At 37.0% G+C, this 22843-nt stretch overlaps 3 protein-coding genes across 6 annotated transcripts in view; 2 read left to right on the top strand and 1 right to left on the bottom strand.

Annotated features, from left to right (window-relative positions):
• Positions 1-5522, top strand: part of evla (Enah/Vasp-like a) — a 43119-nt gene extending 37597 nt beyond the window's left edge. For all 4 annotated transcript variants that reach the window (XM_028000002.1, XM_028000001.1, XM_028000004.1 and 1 more), the window contains 8 exons: positions 75-325; positions 1536-1651; positions 1756-1783; positions 2046-2088; positions 3213-3273; positions 3368-3425; positions 3528-3585; positions 4907-5522. In XM_028000002.1, the coding sequence (XP_027855803.1) occupies positions 75-325; positions 1536-1651; positions 1756-1783; positions 2046-2088; positions 3213-3273; positions 3368-3425; positions 3528-3585; positions 4907-4944 (653 nt within the window). In that variant the 3' untranslated portion in view covers positions 4945-5522. The remainder of the gene's footprint in view (positions 1-74; positions 326-1535; positions 1652-1755; positions 1784-2045; positions 2089-3212; positions 3274-3367; positions 3426-3527; positions 3586-4906) is intronic.
• A 3437-nt stretch (positions 5523-8959) lies between these two features.
• degs2 (delta(4)-desaturase, sphingolipid 2) lies at positions 8960-16638 on the bottom strand. The gene is made up of 3 exons (XM_028001526.1): positions 16486-16638; positions 11104-11846; positions 8960-9586 (listed from the first exon to the last, which is right to left on the bottom strand). Exons 1-3 carry the CDS (start codon positions 16565-16567, stop codon positions 9443-9445), a joined length of 969 nt encoding a protein of 322 aa, XP_027857327.1. The 5' UTR covers positions 16568-16638; the 3' UTR covers positions 8960-9442.
• A 2512-nt stretch (positions 16639-19150) lies between these two features.
• On the top strand, positions 19151-22792 carry yy1a (YY1 transcription factor a). The gene is made up of 5 exons (XM_028001048.1): positions 19151-19770; positions 20808-20955; positions 21244-21304; positions 21760-21918; positions 22003-22792. The coding sequence occupies exons 1-5, from the start codon at positions 19278-19280 to the stop codon at positions 22183-22185; spliced, it is 1044 nt and encodes a 347-aa protein (XP_027856849.1). The 5' UTR covers positions 19151-19277; the 3' UTR covers positions 22186-22792.
• The last annotated feature ends 51 nt before the right edge of the window (positions 22793-22843 follow it).

Here is a 22843-nt window from a genome sequence, read left to right as displayed (position 1 = left end):
GTTTTCATGCAGTAAAACAGCATCTTCCCTCACGCAGTCAATCATTACTAAAGCTGTAACTTTACCCCGTCCAGGTGGCCAAGTCTCTGCAGGTCACCCAGCGATGCTTTCTGTGGTCCCGCCTCCAGCCGCGGCCCCGGCCCCCATGGCCGGTCCGCCGGCCCCGCCGCCGCCGCCGCCGGGCCCGCCGCCCCCCATGGCAGTGCCTCCTCCCATGCCCCCTCCTCTGCCCACTGGCGGGGGCCCTCCTGGGGGCCCGCCTGGGGTCCAGCCTTCAGGACTGGCTGCAGCTCTGGCTGGAGCCAAACTACGGAAAGTGCAAAGGGTGAGCGCTCCTGTTTAACAAACACACATGAGTTTATAGTCGACATATTATCCAGATTTCACTTTTTACAGGTTTTTGTTTTTCCATTTGTTGCTACTGCTTATAAAAACAACCAGCCGTTTCTGTGCAATAAGTTAAAAGTTTTTTGGTGACTAAAAAAATGTACCTTTTCAAAAACCTCCAGATTGTTACGTCACATTCAAGGGGTACTGCACCGTTGCCTAGCAACCCCAGAAGCCCAACCGGTCACCTAGCAACCAAAGCTGAATTCCTTCTGGTTTTACCTCTGCATGCGCTTCATCATGGCTGCTGGAAAAGACAAGCGTTTTGTAGTTTTATTTGTTTCAATTCATTAAAAACAAAATAGTTGTATACAATAGAGGAAAATATGCAAATCAATCAAATAAAAGGCAGCAGAAAGGAGAAAAAAATGTTTTATCTGCTCCTTTTATCTCAAGAATAAAATCAAACAATAGGGATTTACAAAAAAAAACTAAACTAAACAATCCGCATGGGTTATGCTATTTCATATTTCTTTAAAAAGTTTTACCATTGTCTTAAATATGTACATTGATTGTACATGCATTTTTTTGTCGACTTACCAACCAGAAACCACTTGCTGCATTCTTGTTGCTTGTGCAGGAGGCTCTACTAATGCTTTTCAAAGACATAGAGTTGTATATTTGCGCATCTGTTAGCAGCTCTTTTTACATGTGAGTGTAAACGTTGAGTTAGGGGCCAGAAGCTTGTTGGGATTTAAATTGACAGGAGGCTCTAAAACAGGCTGAGCTGAACTAACTGACTAAAATCTCTTTTTCTAAGATGATTTTGTGCAAAAAATGTAATGTTCATGTTTTGTATAGCCTGTGAATCCATACTAACTTGTTCAAGGAAGCATATTAAGCCACATTTAATATCAAGTATTTTTCAGTACAAGAGCATTTAAAAAAAATCCAGATTAAGATGTTGTGGGATTCAGGCTCTAAAACCCTTTAATCTGAGTTTAAGATGTTCCTCACTGAGTGAAAAAGAGTGAGCTGAAATTCCTCCACAGAAATGCAAAACATTCATTTCTAGTTTCTACAGCTGCTTAATTAGGCCACAGGAGCAACATGTTCACATGTTCTGGGACATTTTCCCTCCACTAAGTGGCTCTGGTGACCTCTGGTGACCTCTGGTGACCTCCATGTTGTTGTAACATTTCCTCCAGGATGAGAGCAGCCCACCCGGCTCTGGGGGTAAATGTGACTCCAACCGGTCGAGTGGTGGCAGCGGCGGCGGCGGAGAGGGGCTTATGCAGGAGATGAATGCCTTACTAGCTCGCAGGTAAAACATCAACAGTTTGATGAAGCAGGAAGTACGGTCTGCTTTTAGAAAACGGTTCTGTTTATCCCTGAAGTCCAAACCGTTCTTCCCTCGTTTTCTCTTAGACGAAAAGCTTCAGAGAAACCCGACGAAGTAAGTGGCACATTTTAACACAAATCTATAGTTTCTTTATAGTCAAGAGTTCAGATGATACATTTTAGCACGCTCACTCCTCAGGTCACATGTTTGCTAAATATGACATGGTCATATTTAGCTATTGAGTTCCAAAATGACAGCCATTTTACAAAATGGTTGCTGTTTTTGAGCCTTTTAAACCAGTTATTGCTGTAAAATGTTCTCCGTTTTCATAACTTTAATTAACTTTATTTTACATTACATGTTTACTTTTTCACAGGATGATTCAGGTGGTCGAGGGCCGGGTCAGCAGAACTCAACAGGTACGGGAAAACGCTCAGCATCCAGCCTAACTGGGTTATGAATATCCAATGCATCACTCTTAGTTCCATATTTTGAGCTCAAGGTTGCAAAGAAAACATTTTCCAGATGTTGGATTAATACCTCAGATGATTTAATCTTTAATAAACAAACTGGTTGATTTAACGAGAAACGTGATTAGAGAGGTGCTGATTACATAAAATTAGTCATAAAATAAAAAGTTAGCGTAGCTCACGTTAGCTTAGCCAGGCTTGATTAGTGTTTTTTATGAAGCCTGAAGTGGATAATTTGAAATAATAAAATAAACGATAACTGGAACTAGATTAAATGGACTGGTACAACGGTTTGCTCTGTTCTTTCCCAGCATGCACTGGTTTCCTCTGCTTCCATCGCACAGCCAACAAAACCAGAGCAGAGTCGTTCAGAATCAACCTGAGCGGGGAATGCCTTCATCCCTGATTATTATTTACATGCTTTCACCAACTGTGCACTTCTGTGTGTGATTGTTTATGCACGCACTGCAAAAACACAAAGTTTTACCAAGTGTTTATGATTTATATAGTGCAAATAACTTACAAATAGGTTTTCTAGCTTGTTTTGAGTCGATAATTCCTTAATGTTGATGAAAAACAACCAGTTTCTTTTTCAGATTATTTCACTTACAATGTGGGAAAAATGCCTTCCTACAAGTGAAAATAATCTAGTTATTTTTTATCAATATTAAGGAATTATTTACTTACAATTATCTCTTATTTCTTGCTGAAAAGTTACTTGGATGTTAATTTTATCATATTTCAAGTGAACTAAAATACTTACATTAAAATTAACTAAAAATACTAGGTAATCTGCAAAAACAGATTTCCTGTTTTTACAGTGCACACACCTACCGTATATATAAACATAAAATAGTTTTTACCCAGTTTTATAGTTGCTTATAATAATTTCTTGAATGTGTTGAACTAATAATAAAGAAAAGAGAATATTAGCTTGGAAATAAAGTTGTTTTTTATGACGCCACCATGTTACAGTTCTCAGTGTAGTTTTGGACCTTTTAAAAAAAAACGTATATTTATTTTACAATCGGTAATTGTTCCGATGCTAATTTAGTTTATTCGAATTTCAACAGATGCTCTGAAGAAGCCGTGGGAGCGGTCCAACTCTGCGGAGAAATCCTCGCTGGTGTCCAGGTGAGCAGGTTGAATTTATCCTGAAAATGAAACCGTCCAGTTAACGAGTTAACGGCGGAGAGTAAATTCTGCCTGGTGTCGCTTTGTGTTTCAGAGTGAGACCCATCGGCAGCACCGGTGAAGCCGACACAGAATTCGACAGGATGAAACAGGTGATCCGATCAGGATCAACTGGGATTCTGATCAACTGGGTTTACTGGGGGATGTGGAAAATGAGCTCACACGTGGATTTTGTTTGTTGGTTTGTTTTGTAGGAAATTTTGGATGAAGTTGTGCGCGAGCTGCACAAGGTGAAAGATGAGATCATTAACGGTGAGCAACGCAGATCTTTACACTGCAAAAACACAAACTCTTACCAAGTATTTTTGGTCCACTTTTTTAGTCCAATTATTGTAGTACACTTGAAATAAGACAAAACTAACTTAGAAGTAACTTTTCATCAAGACAAAGGAGCTCGTTTTTTTTTTTTTTTACTTAATATTGGTAAAAAAAATATATATAATTTTAAAATGTACAAGTTCCACTGGAGATTATTTCACATATAAAAAAATTTTTGGCACAAGTAAAATAATCAGATCAACTAGTATGTTTTTATTAATATTAAGAAATTATTTGCTTAAAACAAGTTTCTGTATCTTCCTGAAAAGTTACTTTTAAGTTAGTTTTGTAACACAACACATTACTGTTGTTATTAGAAAAAAGGAGTAAATTTTCACCAAGAAACTCAGATTTTCTAGAAAAACTTGGACATTTCTGAGTTTGAAAAGTCAAAGGTTTGCTAGAAAAAACACAGAACTCTTGAGATAAATCTTCAAAATTTTCTATTTAAAAAAATTAAAAATTTATGAGTTTCCAAAGTCGAAAATGTTCAACATTTGAAACTCAGAAAATTGAGTTTTCCAAAAGTCACAACTTTTGACTCAGAAATTTCAAAACAGAATTTTTTTTGTAAAACCAACAAAAATGTTTTGAGATTAACCTCAAAAATTCTGTTTCCTTTAGCAAATTTTCTGCTTTTCAAACTCAGAAATTTCTTTTTTTTTTTTCCTTTTTCTTTGTAGACAATTTCCAAGATAAATCTCAGAATTTTAGGGATTTTTTCCTAGAAAATGTTCAACTTTTCAAACTGATATTTCTGAGTTTCTTTAGTGAAAATTTTTGGTGTTAATTTTAAAATTTAAGGGATTTTTATTTTATTTTTAAAACTAAAATTTTCATGTTTTTTATAGAAAGTTTCTGATGTTCATCTCAAATTTGGGGGTTTTGTTATTTCAAAAAAAAAATTCAAAATTTGAGGTTTTTTTTCAAGCAAATTTTCAACTTTTCAAACTCAAAACTTTTCTCTTTTTTTCTAGAAAATTTCTGAAATTAATCTAAAGATTTCTGCATTTTTGGGTGAACATTTATTCCTTTCTTTTGCCTTTCCACAATGTTTCCAGTTCACCATGATAGTTTTTGTCTTATTTCAAGTACACTAGGCTAGTTGCACTAGAAACTAGAATAAAATTACCTGGTAAGACTTTCTGTTTTTGCAGTGTACCGTCTCCAACGCTGCAGTTTGATTTCTATCAAACTCGTCCAACCTGACAGTCAGAAAAGCTGCTTCAGTTTCTCTCCGTTTCGTTTCTTGCAGCCATCAGACATGAAATCGGCAGAATCAGTACATCCTAATCCCGTCCCGCCAGGCGGACGAAGACGCAGCAGACGGAGGACGGACGCGCAGATGCACAGACACGAGGACCGGGGAATGTTCTCTCAATGTTTCTGTTGCAGAGACGTTGCGGCAACATTTAAGTCTGCTGGACAGCAAAAAGGAAACGGGGAAGACTGAAACGTTGTGATTAATTTAAGGAAAGGAGGAAACTCGGACTAGAAGTGAAGAGACGTTTGTACTGAGTTCGGTGTTGTGGTCCTCTCTGTGCACCTAGACTCAGTCAGCCCAGTGTTGCAGCTTTTTTTGTCTCTGTTGAGTCTTATGAAGAAAATATTTTCGTTTTCTAAGTTTTTACTGTTTTATTATTTAAAACTGTGGTGATAATGATGATGCTGTCGATGACAATGAGTATTATTTGGTATTAGAGAAGGACAAAGGAATCTTGCACACCATTTCTGTCTGCTTTTATATTTTCTATGGTCGCTTTCGGTTCGTTTTTCTCCAACAAGCACAAAACGGGCGAAGCTGCAGATGCAGACACACTCGCCCTGAAACGGCATATTTAAAACAAAAAAATGTTTTTATAACTTTGCTCATACTGGTGTTGTACGTCTAATCTTTTCCCTCCTTAGAAGAAAATTACCTCTAATCTCTCAGAACATTTAAAAGTGCAGCCGGTTTACACTGCAAAAACACAAAATCTTACCAAGTATTTTTGTCTAGTTTCTAGTTCAAATATCTTAATAAGTTTAAAATATAGTTAAACTAACTTGCAAGTAACGCCTAGATACTCCAAGATATTGCAACTTGTTTTAAATAATTAATTCCTTAATATTGATGAAAAGGTTCTGGTTCCACCAGCAGATTATTTCACTTATAACAAGACGTTTCTTTCAAATAATCTACCAGTAGAACCAGAACCTTTTCATCAGTATTAAGAAATTAATTACTAAAATCAAGCTGCTATATCTTCATGAAAAGTTACTTCCAAGCTGGATTTGCATGGCTGTGTTTTAGGCCCATTGAAAGAAGGAAAAAAGTAAATTTACACACAAAAATAATCTCAGAAAATCTTTATAAAAAACTTGGAAATTTCTGAGTCTCAAAATAAGATATGAACGAGTTTCTGCTTTTTAAAAGTAATTACTACCTTAGTATTGAAAATTTTCCCCAAAAACTTACAGGAAAAAAATTTTAATTTTGAGTTTAGTCTCTGAAATGTTCTTGAATAAAAGAACATCTGAGTTTCTTTTTTTTTTTTTTAGTTTTTTTTTAAATTAATTAATTATTTAATATTGAAAATTTTCCCTGAAATTTTAAGGGATAAAACAGAAATTTTGAGGTTAATCTCAGAAATGCTCTATAAAAAATCTTGAGCTCCAAAAGTTTAAAAAGTTGCAGGAAAATTTGGACTTTTTTGAGTTTCAGACATCAGAAAATTTCCAAACTTTTGAAACTCAGAAATTTTTCAAAAGTCAAGAATTTGCCATTGGAACTTGTATTTTTCAACATTAAGGAATTGATTAAAAAAAGCTCCTATATTTTTCTGCAAAGTCACTTCTCTTATTTCAAGTAATTTATTTGCAGTATAAAAATCCTTGGTAAGGTTGATGTTTTGCAGTGCGCGGCTGCAGTATGGCTGAGGAAACGTCGGGAATCGCTCACTGAAGCAGCCTGATGGGTGTAAATGTGCCGCCATGTTTTTCCTCCTCCGTATGGAACGGTGTTTTCTCTACTGGTCACCCTTCGCTTTGTGAGCCTCCCAGTATGCATGAACCTCCCTCCGTCTCTGTTTTCTATTTGGTTCCAAACTTAATTAAAAATCTATATAAATGGTGGTACGTTTGTTTCTACGAAGGTTTTGCTGTAGATCAGACGTTGACTGTGATGATGTGGGGTGAAAACGAAGCGCTGCGTTTTTATCTGCAGCCGAGTGAAACGAAGGTTCACGGTAACGGAGGTTTAACGTTTCTGTCCGCGCTCGAATCGTTCTCATTTAACAGCTGGAAGTAAATTTATTCCAATTCAAACTAAGTCTCAGTCAATTTGTGTATTTCTAAGTCACTTTCATACACACATGCAAATATATATATATATATATATATAATTACACACTATAAGTACACTGAAAAACAATCTGTTTCTCTAAATATCTCAGTACACTTTAAATAAGACAAAACTAATTTACACATAAATTTTCAGCAAGAAATTTGGTTCTCAATGTTTTTTTAAGTACCACTTTCAAAATTTCTTCTTATATTTAACTTATAAGACATTTTTCTAATCTGGAACTAGAACTTTTTAAAATTATTAATTATTACTTTTAAAAAAAAGCAATACATCTTGCTGAAAAAGTTACTTGTAAATTAGTTTTGTCTTGTTTTAAGTGTAATATGTTATTTGCACTAGAAACTAGACCACACATACTTGGTTGTGTTTTTGCAGTGCATTATTACTATATTGGTGTATTTTATTTTTACTTAACCACAGTGAGTGGATTTCAACAATGCACTGCAAATACAAAATCATACCAAGTATTGTGTCGTTTCTAGTGCAAATATATTAAATATGAAATAAAACTGAAAATAATCTTGCTTTAAGTAAATAATTCCTTAAATTCCTTAAAAGTTCTTTTTGTCTTTTCTTAAGAAACAAGAACTTTTCCTTGGAAAAGTTACATTGGCAGATTAAAATGTTTTTAGTGAATTACTTAAGCTGCTGTATTTTTCTGAAAAGTTACTTCAAAGTTAGTTTTGTCTTATTTCAAGTGAACTGGGATATTTTCACTGGAGACAAAACAAAAATACTTTGTAAGGTTTTGTGTTTTTGCAGTGTAGAACTGCAGACCTCAGTTTCAAAACCTTTAATCCAAATTCCCTGTAGCAATAAAAAATCAATAAAAAGATGATCAGAAATGTGAAAATATCTGTCAAATAAACTCAATCCAAAAAAATAAAACCATAAATTAGAAAATAAAAACTGAGCTTCGCTCTGTGAGTGGACAGAAACAGAAACATTAAAATGAGAGATAAAACTTTTATTCCAAAATATCAACTTAACTCTTCACAGTGTTTCCTGATCTGCCTGCATTTTTACATGTTGAGATTTCAGACGGCAGAAACATTTACAAGATTCATCTTTTTACAATTTAGTCAAAAAACAACAGCATCACAAACGCATTTATTAATATTAACAAAACAATATCTCTAGACTCTTGGTTAAAAAGACAGATGGAATACTTTATGAATAATAAAAATACAACCAGAAGGCTGTAATCCTGATGGAGTAATGTGTGTTTTTTTTATGTTTGGTTTTGCGGCTTCAGTCAGATTTTTATGATTTATAGCAAAACGAAGCGTCACTGAAGAAAAGCTCCTCTTACTCAAAGTATCAACGCTGCTGCGTTCCTCTTCAGCTTCGTTCTGCCCAACAACGATAATCTGTTCCAGTGTTGTGGGATTAATAATCTCATCTTTCAGGATACACTGTGACAATGTGTGTGACCTGCATCTGACGACTATAAACAGATCAACTTTTACAAAACAACAGGAGTGAAAATGTTTTTCTTTCAGCGACTGCATCAAAAAATTTAACTACACTGCAAAAACACAAACTCCTAGTGTTTTTGGTCTCGATTCAACTGCAAATATCTTTAAATAAAACTAAAAGTAACGTTTCAGCAAGAGACAGGAACTTGTTTTCCTAAACCATGATGGAAAAGTTCCAGTTTCAATGGCAGATTATTTTGCTAATAGCACAGGAAAATGTTATAACATTTTTATCAATATTAAGGAATTATGTACTTTAAAAAAATCTTTTATTTTTAAATGTTTTTTACTTTTGAGACTCACAAATTTCCACATTTATAAACCAAAACAATACTATTTTTCTTCTAGAAAATTTCTGAGATTAATCTCAAAATGCCAGTTTTTTCTTGCAAATTTTGGACTTTTGAGACTCAGAAATGTCCATGTTTTTTCTAGAAAATTTCAGGTTTTGTTGGGTTTTTTTACAAAACATTTAACTTTTTAAACTCACAAATTTGTATGGTTTTTTTTTTCTAGAAAATTTCTGACATTTTTGTTGCAAATTTTTGATTTTTCAAACTCAGATGTTCCCAAGATTTTTCTAGAAATCTTCTGAGTTTTTTGGCAGAAATTTAATTGTTTTTCTGTCTACAGCGACTTTAATACATCATCATACAAAACAAACATATAAGTAGCTTTTTAGCAAGATGTCAATAATTCCTTAACTTATAAGACATTTTCTCATTTTATAAGTAAAATAATCTGCTAATGGAAGTAGTACTTATTCATCAATATTAAGGAATAATTAACTTAAAACAAGCTCCTATATCTTGTAGAAAAGTTACTTGTAAGTTAGTTTTATCTTATTTCAAGTGTACTGAGACATTTGCACTAAAAACTAGACTAAAATGCTCTATAAGATTTTGTGTTTTTGCAGTGTAAGTATACCAGCTTTATTTAAGTTTTCTGTACAAATATCACTAGAAATCTATTCCAGCTTGCTTAGCTTGTACTCCCGTTTGACTCTGGCGTAAGGGCCGATGTTTTCGTCGAACACAAAGTCCCACAGCACCTGGAACCAGGAAGTGTGCTGCGGCAGCGAGTCGTAATACTCTGCTGCGATCTTTTTCACCTGAAAAAACGAGAAGAACGCTTAGAAAAACGTCAAAAATCCAACATTTTAACTGCAGATGGTAGTTATAGCTGCTGCTTCTGAACATTAGATTAATTTTACAGAACCTGAGCAAATAAAATAATGTTTTCACATTTAGTTCTTAAAAGAGAGAAATGTTCACATTTGATTGTTTCAAATTCAGGGTTTGTTCACTTTTCCCGCTTTAAAATTCAAACATTTTCAAGATAAGTTTTCTAACACTTTGGAAAACTAAATAATAACACAAATAAACTAAGAAGACAGTCTCAGTTCATGACTATATCCTCTCATTTTTTACTGTCAATAATAATAATGCTAAGTTTCCTGGCATTTAGCAAATATAAATAGTTTTGGTGATTCTAACTGACCTAAAAAACTAAATTTTAGTCTGATTTAACGTCAAAATGTGACAAAAATTATTTTATTTTTAGATATGTAAAATTGTAAATAGAATTTTCCAAATTTAAGCTTTAACTCAAACGTTAAATTTATGTTTTTTATTACAAAACTGTGCCGTTTGAATATCAAATACTTTCAAGGACATTGTACAAAAATCAAGCACTTTCCAAACCTTGAAACACCTAATTGAAACTTCAAGCATTTTCAAGGATTTTAAGGACTTGTAAACCCTGAAGCTGAATCTCTAGTCATCCAGCTAAGTTTAAGCAGGACAATAATCCAAATAGAAAGGTTTCAGAATGTCCTAATCAAAGTATCTGAGACACTGAAGTTGATGAGAAATTATCCCAGAAGTTATTGTAATAAACAATAATATAATTGTTTTAAAATTTCCAAGTAATATAATTGCAAAGGAATAATAATGCAAGTCAATCCTCTCAAAGACAAATAAACTATAATTTCTGTCCAACATTTAACACTAGAAAACATTTTGAATAAAGTACTGCCAAGTACTTTTTAATCTACTTTCTAGTGCAAATATCTTAGCACACTTGAAATAAGACAAACATAATTTAAAAGTAACAAGATGTAGCAGCTTATTTTAAGTAAATTATTCCTTAATATTGATGGAAAAGTCAATATTAAGTGGCTTGTTTCAAAATGAAGGGCACTCTACCGTTACCTAGCAACCACAGCCAAGCCAAGCCCGTTGCCTAGCAACCCAGTTCTAGTTCCAATGGCTGATTATTCCACTTATAACATGAGGGAAATGTCTTGATAGAAGTGGATTTAGTACTTATTCATATTGAGGAATTATTTACTTAAAACAGGCTCCTGTATCTCACTTAAAGTTACTGTAGCTCAGTTTTAATTATTTAAAGTGTACTGAAATATTTGCACCAGAATCTAGACCAAAAATACGTGGTGAGATTTTGTGTTTTTGCAGTGTAGAAGTTGCAGAGAAACGTTAAGACAATATTTGCGACTCATAAAAAGTCAGATTGTTCTCCCTCGCCACCAGTCGGTTAGTATCTAGTATTGAGTGAAGTCCAAAGTTTACCTGCTGCGGTATGAAGGATGATTAGCCAGAGACTCACCTGAGGTAGTTTACTGCCAGGTATGCTGGGGAAGTCATGGTGCTCCATGTGGTATCCAACATTAAAGGTGAGCAAGTTCAGCGGCCCGTAGTATGAATACGTCTCGTGTCCCTTCAGAAACATGTAATGCTCTGCTATGAAGTGTCCAGAGAACGGATGGATCCCCAGGCACAAAATGGATCCAGCAATGAGGTAAACAATCGGCTTTAGCCCCCAGAAGTAGAAGATGACTGCGTCTGCTAGGAGCTGAACCACTGTGTTCTGGATCTCCATCGGACCCACCGGTTTGGGGTTGACCACCAACGGCCTCAAGGCGTAGAAAAACGGCTGCAGAAAGAGCCAGAGGACCTTCCTAGCCGGCGTGCAGAAGAACCATCCCTCCCACTCGGTTGGGATGTCCACATCCAGCTGGTCGCCGCCCAGGTACCGGTGGTGGTCGATGTGGTACTTCTTGAAGGAGGCAGAGTAGGGAAGCCCGATGGGCAGGTTGGCCCACATGGCGAACCAGCGGTTCCACTTCGCAAGCTTGTTCCCGAAAGCTACGTTGTGAGAAATGTCGTGAATGGCCAGAGTCAGCGAGTGGTTGATGCACCCGCCGAAGCCGTAGGCCCAGAAGAAGACCCACTTCCAGGGGAGGTCGTGCACCAGGTAGCAGGCGACGAGTTGGGTCAGGACCAAGCCGGACACAACCCACTTCAGCTGGGGGTCCGGACCCATCAGGGTCTTTATTTCTGGATATTTGGCTGAGAGTAGAAACACAGAAAGGAAGAGTAAGGACTACCACTGAAATGATTAATCAAATTAATCATGATTAATCAACTGTTCAAATAAGCTTTAACCGATTCAGTAATGGATTATATTCGTTGAAAACTAAAAAAAAAAAAGAGTAATTTGCTTGAAAGAGCAACATATTAAGACCAGTAATTAAATTAAAACTGTACAAAAATATATAAATTTTGCATTTAAGGTTAAATAAAAACCTTTTTCTGTAAATATGTTCTATCCAAAACTAAAGTGGTAAAGTTTGTTTCAGATTATCTCCTGTTCAGCACCTCTTGATGTCTAAATATTAATGAGTTCATCGATTTAGCTGATGAAATAATTGATTCCATCATGATTAATCCGATTCATCGCGATTAATCAATTTTTGAAATAATGGTCAACTAATTTTGTAATTGATTAATCCTTAACTGGAGGATACAGACTCACAACAAGGCAATTTGCTGAAAGAACAACATATTCTGAGCAATAATCTAGCCAAAACTGTACAAAAATATGTACATTTTGCATTTAAGATAGAATTTAAAAAGAACTGTAAATGTTTTACCCAAAACTCAAGTGGCATAGTTTTAGCTTCACCTACCTCACTTTCTGTAAAAAAAAAAAAAAAAAAAAAAAAGAATCAATTATGAACCTTTGGTGGTCTAATAATTCATTGGTTAATCAATTTACCTGCTGAAGTAAGAAATTCATCATGATTAATCAGATTAATCATGATTAATCAGATTAATCATGATTAATCGATTTTTAAAGATAATTTTCAACAAATTTAGCAATCAATTAATCATTAACTGGAGTATACAGACTCGAAAAAAGGCTATTTGTTGATAGAACAGCATATTCTTAAGTCAAAACTGTACAAATGTACAAAACTCAAGTGGCATAGTTTTAGTTTCACTCAGTTCAAATTATGTGAAAATATCTCGCTGATAAAGGGCTGTGGTGTGAAAAAGCATTTACAGAAAAACAAGAAATTCAAATATAGAAATGGTATAAATTCCTGATGCAAAGAAAACAATTTGTTGGTCATCGCTGCAGCTCTGGGATTAATTAAGTAAATTTCAGAAGGAGCCCATATTGCAAGGTGCCCAGCCTTCTCCTGGGAAAATCCTGCTGACAAAAACCGGCTTTAATTGGCAGAGGTGTTGTTTTGCTGAAGGACATAACATAGTTAAACTGTAGCCGTTAGGAAAATACAAAAGGCTTAATTGGGATTGCTTCATGGAATATAATCCGCTTGTTGGGAAAACAAGTTTGGATCTGTTTTACTGGCTGACCGCACCCTACAGGAAGTACAAGAAGAGCCAGAAATGTGGCGCAGTGGAGTCAGAGAAAGCCCTCACATGGCAACCATGGTGGGGGCGGGATGCAAATTAAGGCTCCTGATTTGTTTATTGTTTCCCAGTTTCACGACTCTATGCAAATTCAGGTTAAACTGGTAAATAAGGGTTTGTTTTCAATTATTTCCCTACATTCTCCTACTGTTGTGGACCAAACCCTCTGTTTTCAGTTAATATTAAATACACAAGAGGTAGGGCTGAAACGATTAATCTGATTAATCATGATTAATCGATCACTGAAATAATAGTCAATTAATTTAGTAATCGATTAATTGTTACCTGGAATGTACTGACTCAAAAAAGGCCATTTGCTGAAAGAACAACACATTCAGAGCAATAATTATGCAAAAAACATGCAGAAAATATATACAGTTAAGATGAATTTAAGAAAACGTTTGTAAATATGTTTCATCCAAAACTCAAGTGGGATAGTTTTAGCTTCACTTGGTTCAAATTATGTAGACAAAAATCTTTTCAGCACCTTTTGTTGTGTCAATATTAGTCAGTTAGAGGTCAATCCTTCACTATATTGATTTTAAGTCAAGCAGAAAAGTTTGAGCTTTTTCTGTTTTTATGTTTTTAGTTGCAGATGCATCCTTTGCTATAAATGATCAAGTGAACGCTATATTGTTAAATTTTTAGCTAAAATTTTTATTTTCTTATTTAAAAACTAAATAAATTTGTCTTAATGTAGTTCTAATATTGTATAAAAAGGTTTAAATTAAAAATAAGCAGAATGTGCCATTTTTTAAAGAATCTGATTAATCGATTAATCGTCAAAAATAACCATTAATAATAGTTGGTTGGATTCCAAGTAAAAACTCCGCGATGATTCATAGAAAACAATAAATGAACACAATCTGTTGCATGATGGGAGTTTTTAATCAGACATGTAACATTTAGATTCAGTTTAGAGACATTTTTTTTAAAGTGTTGACACCAGCGAGGAATAAAGATAAATGAATAACCAGCCGCCATAAAAGGCTGTTTAAACGGCCTAATGGCTTTGGGCGTACACACACACACACACACACACACACACACACACAGTGAGGTTATCATCCTATTTCTACTTCACCATGTCAGAGAAAAACCATTTACTTTAATATTTAAGATTCTTTAAAGCGTCGAAGTTTGATTTAAACTGGAAAACTATGAAAAGCTTCATTTTCTGACGACGTTCAGTTGCTATAAACAGAGACAGTAAATTATTTTGTGACCTCATCAGCGTCATAGATGAAGATAAAAAAGGTTTCCGTGCGAGTTCAGATAAATGGGAGCTCTGTTCATGTGCGACACATGATCTTCCACGCAAGAGGAAAAATGAGAAAACTCGCCACGCGCGCTTGGGGATCTGATGTCATAATTACAACTAAACATCTTTAACAATTCATGTCTTGCAGGTGTAAAGAAAGAGACAAGTAAACACCTTGGAGGTGCTAATTTCACAGCAGAGCGACCAAGCAGCAGCTGAACAAAACCAGGATCAAATATACGTCAACAGGTTCCCGCCTTTTTAACCCGCGCTTTTCATCATTGATACGCGAATCAAACGCGGCGCTAAAAATCACATTTTAGATCCCTTTGTAAACACAGCTTGGTAAATAAATAAATGACGTCTACATTGTTCATGTCAGCATTTCCGCTCCCACTGAAAGCCTCACGCTGCGTCATCACGAGACGATAAAGCGCCAGGAAGCAGCAACCTGCACGCCGCATCAGCAAAGGGCAGAAAATCTACAAGACAGAAAAATATGAAAAACAAAACGCGCCAAAACCTGAATTACACCATTCCTTTCATTACTGAGGATCAGTTGGAGAGGAATGTGAGGCTGAATTTAAAACATGAAAAGTTGGAAATGCTGCAGCAAGAGGAAACCAGGAGACAGTTGAACGTAAAGTTGTTCATTTGAGAGACTTTAGTATTTTCTGCAGTACAGATACTTTGTAGGAGCTCAGTGAGGCTTTCAATGCACAAACAGCTGCTAAATATATAAAAAAGTTAAACTAAAATCAATTATTCCAACATCTGCAGCTTCATGTGCAGCTTTATTTCTACAGCATTAATACATTTTATGAGTTCTTGTGATTCTTATCTTAGGGTCAGGGTAAGGTTTATGTGTGTGTGTTTCTATTTGTATACACAACAATTCACATATTACAGGCGTTCAATGCACAAACAGCTGCTGAGCGCAGAAAAAGCCAATTAGACATCATTATTCCGCCACATTCTGGCGCCCCTGCTAGCGTGGCACCCCGATGCATCACATATAATGGAGACAGACTTTTTGAAAAGGCAACTAAAAATAATTATTCCATCATATTTTGGCGCCCCCTGTAGCACAGAACCTTCTAATGCGCCAGATTAAACATTTGAATTAGCATCTCATGTGAACAGAAACAAACGTTTAAATAGTGAAGCACATTTTTCTTCCTCAATTAAATATTTAAAAGGAGGAAAGTTTTTTTTTTTACAAAGAAAACAAAATAATTTAACATATTATAGGCTCCCCACCAGGGATTTCAACACACAAAAAGCCATTAAAGAAAATGGCAACTAGAAATAATTATTCCGCCATATTGTGGCGCCCCTGCAGCATATTATACATATTTTTTGAGCCGGATTAAAAATGTGGAGCAGCTTCTCATGGGAAATCGTTGCTTAAAAACCTTTAAAACGTGAAGCTACAGAGCATAAACTTATTTCTACCTTTTATTATTATCATTAATGCATTTCATGAGTTCATGTGATCGTTCCTGAATTCTTATTTTACTGCTAGTTGTAAACTTTGTGTGTGTGTGTGTGTGTGTGTGTGTTTGTATTTGTACATCTAACCGCAGACCAAGCCCACAAATAAGCCTTGAGCCATAGAGGGCTTGTAGGCTGGGAAGTTTTTACCCTTAATTTAATTTTCTTTTTGTCCCAAATTGAATATTTAAGAGCAGGAAAGTTACTTTTATAAAGAAAGCAAACTGATTTTACACAATTTCGTAGATAAATAGATAAAACTCTTGCTACAAGATAAAACTAATCAGATTCAAAGTAATTCAAATACATTTAAATAATTTCTTTTTTTACTCAAAAGATTTAATCTGTGCGGTTACATCATTTTTACGCATCCGTTGCGGGTAGCTGGTCCGTTAAGCAACAGCTAGTAAACAGGTTTAACCGGATGTGTTTTATAAGCAGGTAAAGTGAAGAACAATATGAAGCCAAGAGTCACCTAAGGAGTGAAAATGAGTGAAAACTTTGTTTTCTTACCCAGGATTTCCTTCCTGCGGGCGGTGTGCGGCTGGTCGGTGTAGACCCACTCAAAGTCGGCTCTCCCACCTGTCTTCCCCATGGCTCCTGTCCAGGTGTGAGGAATCTGGCGTTGCTGAGTTCAGTGTGTCATCAAAACTCTCGCAGTATCGGAGCACACCCACAAGCGCAGGTTGCGGAGGGCTCCGCCTCATTAGGACGCCGGCGCGACGGTAGGAGGCGGCACACTTATAACGAGTAAGTAGAAGCTTATTTCTGATGTTTGTTATCAATACATTTTATTGCTAGTTAAAAAGTTTTGTGTTTGTTTTTGTACATTTAACCAACGATCAAAATCTATAGAAATATGCCTTTGGCTCCTTTATGGATTGAGAAGTTTTTATCCATTTTTCTTCATTTTCGTCTTGCATTCATTTATTAAATGGAGGAAAGTTCACATTTATGAATTAAAAAAAGAAAAAAACTCATTAGTTTCATAGATAAACGGGAAAAGTCAACATTTTGCAGTGTAAAATGCCATCTCTAACGAAAAACACAATTTTAACAAGTATTTTTGTGCAAATATCTGAACCCAACAGCACAAAATTAACTTTTCAGCAAGCTAAATTAGCTTATTTTAAGTCATTTATTCCTCAATATTGATCAGAAAGTAATAGTTTCACTGGCAAAAAGACATTTCCCCTTGTCCATCCATCCATCCATTTTCTGTTCACCCTTGTCCCTAATGGGGTCGGGAGGGTTGCTGGTGCCCATCTCCAGCTACGTTCCGGGCGAGAGGCGGGGTACACCCTGGACAGGTCGCCAGTCTGTCGCAGGGCAACACAGAGACATACAGGACAAACAACCATGCACACACACACTCACACCTAGGGAGAATTCAGAGAAACCAATCGACCTGACAGTCATGTTTTTGGACTGTGGGAGGAAGCCGGAGCACCCGGAGAGAACCCACGCATGCACAGGGAGAACATGCAAACTCCATGCAGAAAGACCCTGGCCGGGAATCGAACCCAGGACCTTCTTGCTGCAAGGCAACAGTGCTACCAACTGCGCCACTGTGCAGCCATCATTTCCCCTTGTTATAAACAAAATAATCTGCCGGTGGATTTAGAATTTTTTCATCAATATTAAGAAATTATTGACTTTAAAAGAAGCTCCTGTATCTTGCTGAAAAGTAACTTGTAAGTAAGTTAGTGTAATAAAATATTTGCACTTGAAATTAGACAAAAATAAAATACTTGGTAAGATTGTGTTTTTGCAGTGTACACTCATTCTAAATCTCATCAGTTTCAAGGTCATTTCAAAATATTCTCATTCGTTTTTTGTAGTAACTCAAATTATTTATTCTTTGGTTACATCACATAGATCCACTGATAGTCCGTTAAGAAACAGCCAGTAATCCTCTTTTCTAGTCAGACACATTCGCCACCGCCTCCACTCCCTCTTCTCATCGCCTGTAGCCGTTTGGCGACCCGGCGGTAGAAAAAGGAGCGGACCCGCTCTGAAGTTAAGGTGTGATCTAAAGCCCCTCCCTTCCGTACTCCGATAGAGGGCGGGGGGAGAAACACACTTACCTGTGCACCTGCTCACATGAGCGTAGCCTTCCTGTGGATGTTTTCCACTCGGTAATAAACGGTAGAGTGAGTTAACGAGGAGCTGATTGTCTCCTCCCAACCGGCGGCGGGAGGAGACAATCAGCTCCGAAAGATAAAATGAGAAGGGGGGGGGTTATTTTAAAAGTTTATATTTTCAGGAATACAGTGAGTGTTCAGGGGTCATTTCATAAATTTCACTCATTTTTTTCCATTAACGCTGTTTAATAACCTGACTGGATAACCTGACTTTATAAATTAGCAAACAAATTAACTAATTTGTTCAAGCTTATAGGTGGCCTTTTATGGATACCTTTTGGGGGGAAACTAATACTTTTTAGAGTAGTTTTACTACTTTTTCAGTAACTTCACTGAATGAACCCTTTACGTTGACAGTTTTTGCACATAACTTTATCTTTTCGGCTGTCAAAAGACATAATTCTGCTGTGGTGGCGCAGGGGGTTAGCACGACCCACGTTTGGAGGCCTTAGTCCTCGACGCAGACGTCGCGGGTTCGACTCCCGACGACCTTTACCGCATGTCTTCCCCTCCTCACCCTCCTTCCTGTCTGCCTACTGTACAAAAAATACGAGCCACTAGCGCCGCAAAAAAGATATAATTGTACATATTAAATCAGGCATTACCGTCAGTAAGTCAGTATTTGATTAAAACATTTACTAAATATGGATGTTTGAATGTCGCAATTCAGGTCTAGAGGAGAAACAGCGCCTCCTACAGTCAGAAGATAACAAGGTCTCAAAATGTGAAGGTCCCTGTTTGAGTTAGTTTTACCAAAGGTTGGTGGAGTAGCGGAAAAAGTTTTACTTTACGACCAAACATTAATAATAAAAAATAAATAAATAACAATAAAGAACCCAATTACTTACTTATTTGGAAATACATTTTGCATATTAAAACGAAAATTAAGTTTCTGTTTTATCCAATCACCAATAAATGCACAGAATGGACTAATCAAAGTCTTAAAAGTCATTAAAATAAATTCTGATATGAACTCTACAGAGAATCCGCTACTGATCCAAATCACGCGATACTTCAAAAAACTAGAGCACTGTGGCGACGAGATTACAACAGTGGAGAGAGTTGTTGTCGGAGTGGGAGGAAAAGAGCTGCGAGCACAAGGGGGAGGTGATAGAAATAATATTATTTACAGATCAACACGCAGAAGGAATCGGGATTATCATGGCGTCAGGGGACACCCTGTACATCGAAACGGACGGGTCGGAGATGCCGGCAGAAATAGTAGAATTGCATGAAATCGAGGTGGAAACCATCGAGACGACAGTTGTCGGGGAGGACGGCGAACAGCAGCCGATGATCGCCTTACAGCCGCTGGATGATCCGCACCACCTCCACTCGCACCAGGAGGTGATCCTGGTGCAGACCCGAGAGGAGGTGGTCGGAGAGGAGGACTCGGAACTGCACACGGAGGACGGGTACGAAGACCAGATCCTGATCCCCGTGCCCGCCGTTGAGGAGGACTACATCGAGCACACTCTGGTTACTGTAGCCGGGAGAAGCACGTCCGCAGGCCGGGTTAAGAAGAGTGGAAGCGGGAAGAAAGCGGGAAAAAAGAGCTACATGAGCGGTGGAGAGATGGGCCGAAAGTGGGAGCAGAAGCAGGTCCAGATAAAGACTTTGGAGGGGGAGTTTTCTGTTACTATGTGGGCTTCAGGTGAGTTCCTGCAAGCTGCTGATGTCGCTTTGTTCTCGGTGTGAGTGGGCCCAGCTGGGGCCTTGTGCTCCGCTAAAGTCTTACTCTTTTCCACGGTTCAAAGCGATTTAAAATTTCCCTGAAAAGTGTTTGTTTTTATGGGAAGCCATGTTTTATGTGTCAATGGGCGCCGCCATATTTCCCCGGTCCAGAAAGTATGGCGGCCCGAAAAAATGGCGTTTATTTGGCCGACGAAGATGGCGGCGACAGGGGGAGCGGTAGCTGCTAGCTCCGCTGGGCCTCTGTGGCGCAGTTCAGTTAGCGGCAGCCGGAGATGCCTTCAGGGACGCCTCGGACTTTACAGTTCTAAGGATTTGATCTCAAATTTAAGGTTTCAATATCAAACAAAAAATACATTTAAAAACAAAAACGGATCAATTTCGGCATCTCATAATAACCAAAAAACATTAATTTACGCGTTTAAAATTGATAAAACAACGTGATTAGCGTAATCTTTGACTTTTGTGTGAAAGGTTCTGTAAACTGTCATGTTTTTAGGATCAACTTTTCACGTCTATAATTTCTGAAAAGCTAATAAATTTAAATAATATAACGACAAACAAGGTGGTGCAGATATGAAAATAAACTAAGCAATGCATATAAATCAGGGTATATTTAAAAATATATATATTTTTAAAATATTAAAATCCATATTTGACAAATACAACAAGTTACAGCTAAAACTGTTGAGGCATTTCTTGTTGCTAAAACAATTTGTGCAATGGAGTTTTACTCAACTTCCACATTGCAAAGTTTCCTAATAATCGTCTTTTGCCGAATTTAAAATGTATGCATCTGGCCTTTTAATCACGCTTAAAAGAGGAAATTAATCTATTCCCTTACAAAAAAATATCTGGATGTTGTATTTAAATAACTTTACAGTTTTAATACAAGTGGCTAAAGTTGAATTTTGTAACCTCTGCAGTATTTACTCGGTGCCTATTTAAGAAGCCACAGGTGATTGATCTTCAGTTTCTTTCTGTCCCGTTCTTGCTCAGATGACAAGAAGGATATTCACGAGGAGCAGATCGCAGGGGAGAACTCTCCTCCAGATTATTCTGAATATATGACGGGAAAGAAGCTCCCCCCAGGAGGCATCCCGGGCATCGACCTGTCCGACCCCAAGCAGCTGGCAGAGTTTGCACGGTAAGAACCCATAAAACAAAAGTTGGTGCAAAACTCACAAAAAGGGGATTTGAGGCAAACATGGTGAAGGCAGCACCTTCAGCCCTGTGTGGTTTAGCTTTTTATTTCCATGTGCATTATTATTTACTTTAGTTTACTTAAAATATCACACTTATGCATATACTCTTTATAAGTTTTACATTGCTTATGGTTATGTTTGTATTTACTAATATTTAAAACCCTTATCAACAAATAAATTTCCCCTTGGGGATCAGTTCTACTCTAATTGTGACCTATTTCGTGTTGCAGAATGAAGCCAAGAAAAGTAAAAGAAGATGATGCACCCAGGACAATAGCCTGTCCACATAAAGTGAGTCAGATTTTAAATTCAGTAAACTGCAAAAACAAGATTTTTTTTTTAGTGTCTGGCACAAATATTTGATTACACTTGAAATAAGACAAAACTTACTTTTCAGCAAGACAAAGGAGATTGTAAGTGAATAATTCTTTAATATTAATGAAAACAAAAGTAGTTTCACTGGCAGATTATTTCAACAACAAAATATTTTTTCCAATTTTAAAAGTGAAACAGACCACCAGTGGAACTAGTATTTTTGTATCAATATTAAGACTTAAAACAAGCTCCTATCTTTTCAAAAAGTTACTTGTAAGTAAAGAAAACTAAGATATTTATACTAGAAATTAGTCTAAATACTTTAGTGTTTTTGCAGTGTAATCCAACGTTTCTCAGGTTGGATTCACAAGCAGCAGAACCAGGAGTTGTGTCCTGTTTTTTGGGAATTATCTTCCTTGTTTTCATTTTAGGGATGCACCAAGATGTTCAGGGACAACTCAGCGATGAGGAAACACTTGCACACCCACGGGCCGCGTGTGCACGTCTGCGCAGAATGCGGCAAGGCGTTTGTGGAGAGTTCAAAGCTGAAGAGACATCAGTTGGTCCACACAGGAGAGAAACCTTTCCAAGTGAGTTCCTTTACTTTCTAAACTTTAAATAAAAAATGTTTTGGGAACACGTGAATGGAAACGTTTACGCTCTTCTCCTTACAGTGCACGTTTGAGGGATGCGGCAAGCGCTTCTCTTTGGACTTTAACCTGCGCACTCATGTGCGGATTCACACTGGAGACCGCCCGTACGTCTGCCCCTTCGACGGCTGCAACAAAAAATTTGCCCAGTCGACCAACCTGAAGTCTCACATCCTCACACACGCCAAAGCCAAAAACAACCAGTAAGACATCAACCCGGAACGACCAGAGCCGGCAGGAAAACTGGAGGACCTCCGTCTGCTTCTGGGTGAACTGACCTAATGTTGCTTGGACTGCTTTTTCTGTGAGACAACTCTCTTTGTACTGCAGATAGAAGAAAAGAAATAAAATCCCTTTTTTGTGAAACTTTTGATAATAAACGGAGGTCCAACGAAGCTGGCCTCTACCCGGATGGAATATTTTAGAGTTTCTTCTCATGAAGATGTTAATTCATGGATCTGCACCTGGAAAACTGTTATTTATACCTTTACACAAATAGTTGTAAAATTTGCATTAATCTTCACCAGCTTCTCAGTTTTGTACCTCCTCCCTAAGTGTGCATATTGTACACTGTTTGATGTAAGCTTTGTGGTCTGTATGTATTTAAGACGGTCTTGTAGGCCTTCCTGCAAGGTTTCAAAGTTCCTTTCCCTTTGTTCTCCGTCACGGCTCCGTTTCTCAGGAGAAGATTTGTGCGGGAATAGCTTTTCGTTTTCTACAACACATGTAGATAACCATGTGATTTTATTTTATTCTTTTTTTTTTTCAGTAGATATCATTGATTAAATCGTTTCTCCCAATTGCATCACCAATACAGAGCGTGTGATTTGTGCTGTCAGCGTTCAAACTCTCACTCAGCTGGTGA

The sequence above is a fragment of the Xiphophorus couchianus genome, chromosome 19 (genome assembly GCF_001444195.1).
Source record: "Xiphophorus couchianus chromosome 19, X_couchianus-1.0, whole genome shotgun sequence".
Classification (NCBI taxonomy): Eukaryota; Metazoa; Chordata; class Actinopteri; order Cyprinodontiformes; family Poeciliidae; genus Xiphophorus; species Xiphophorus couchianus.
Note: the sequence above shows the minus strand (reverse complement) of the source record. Positions and strands in the feature narration are given on the sequence as shown.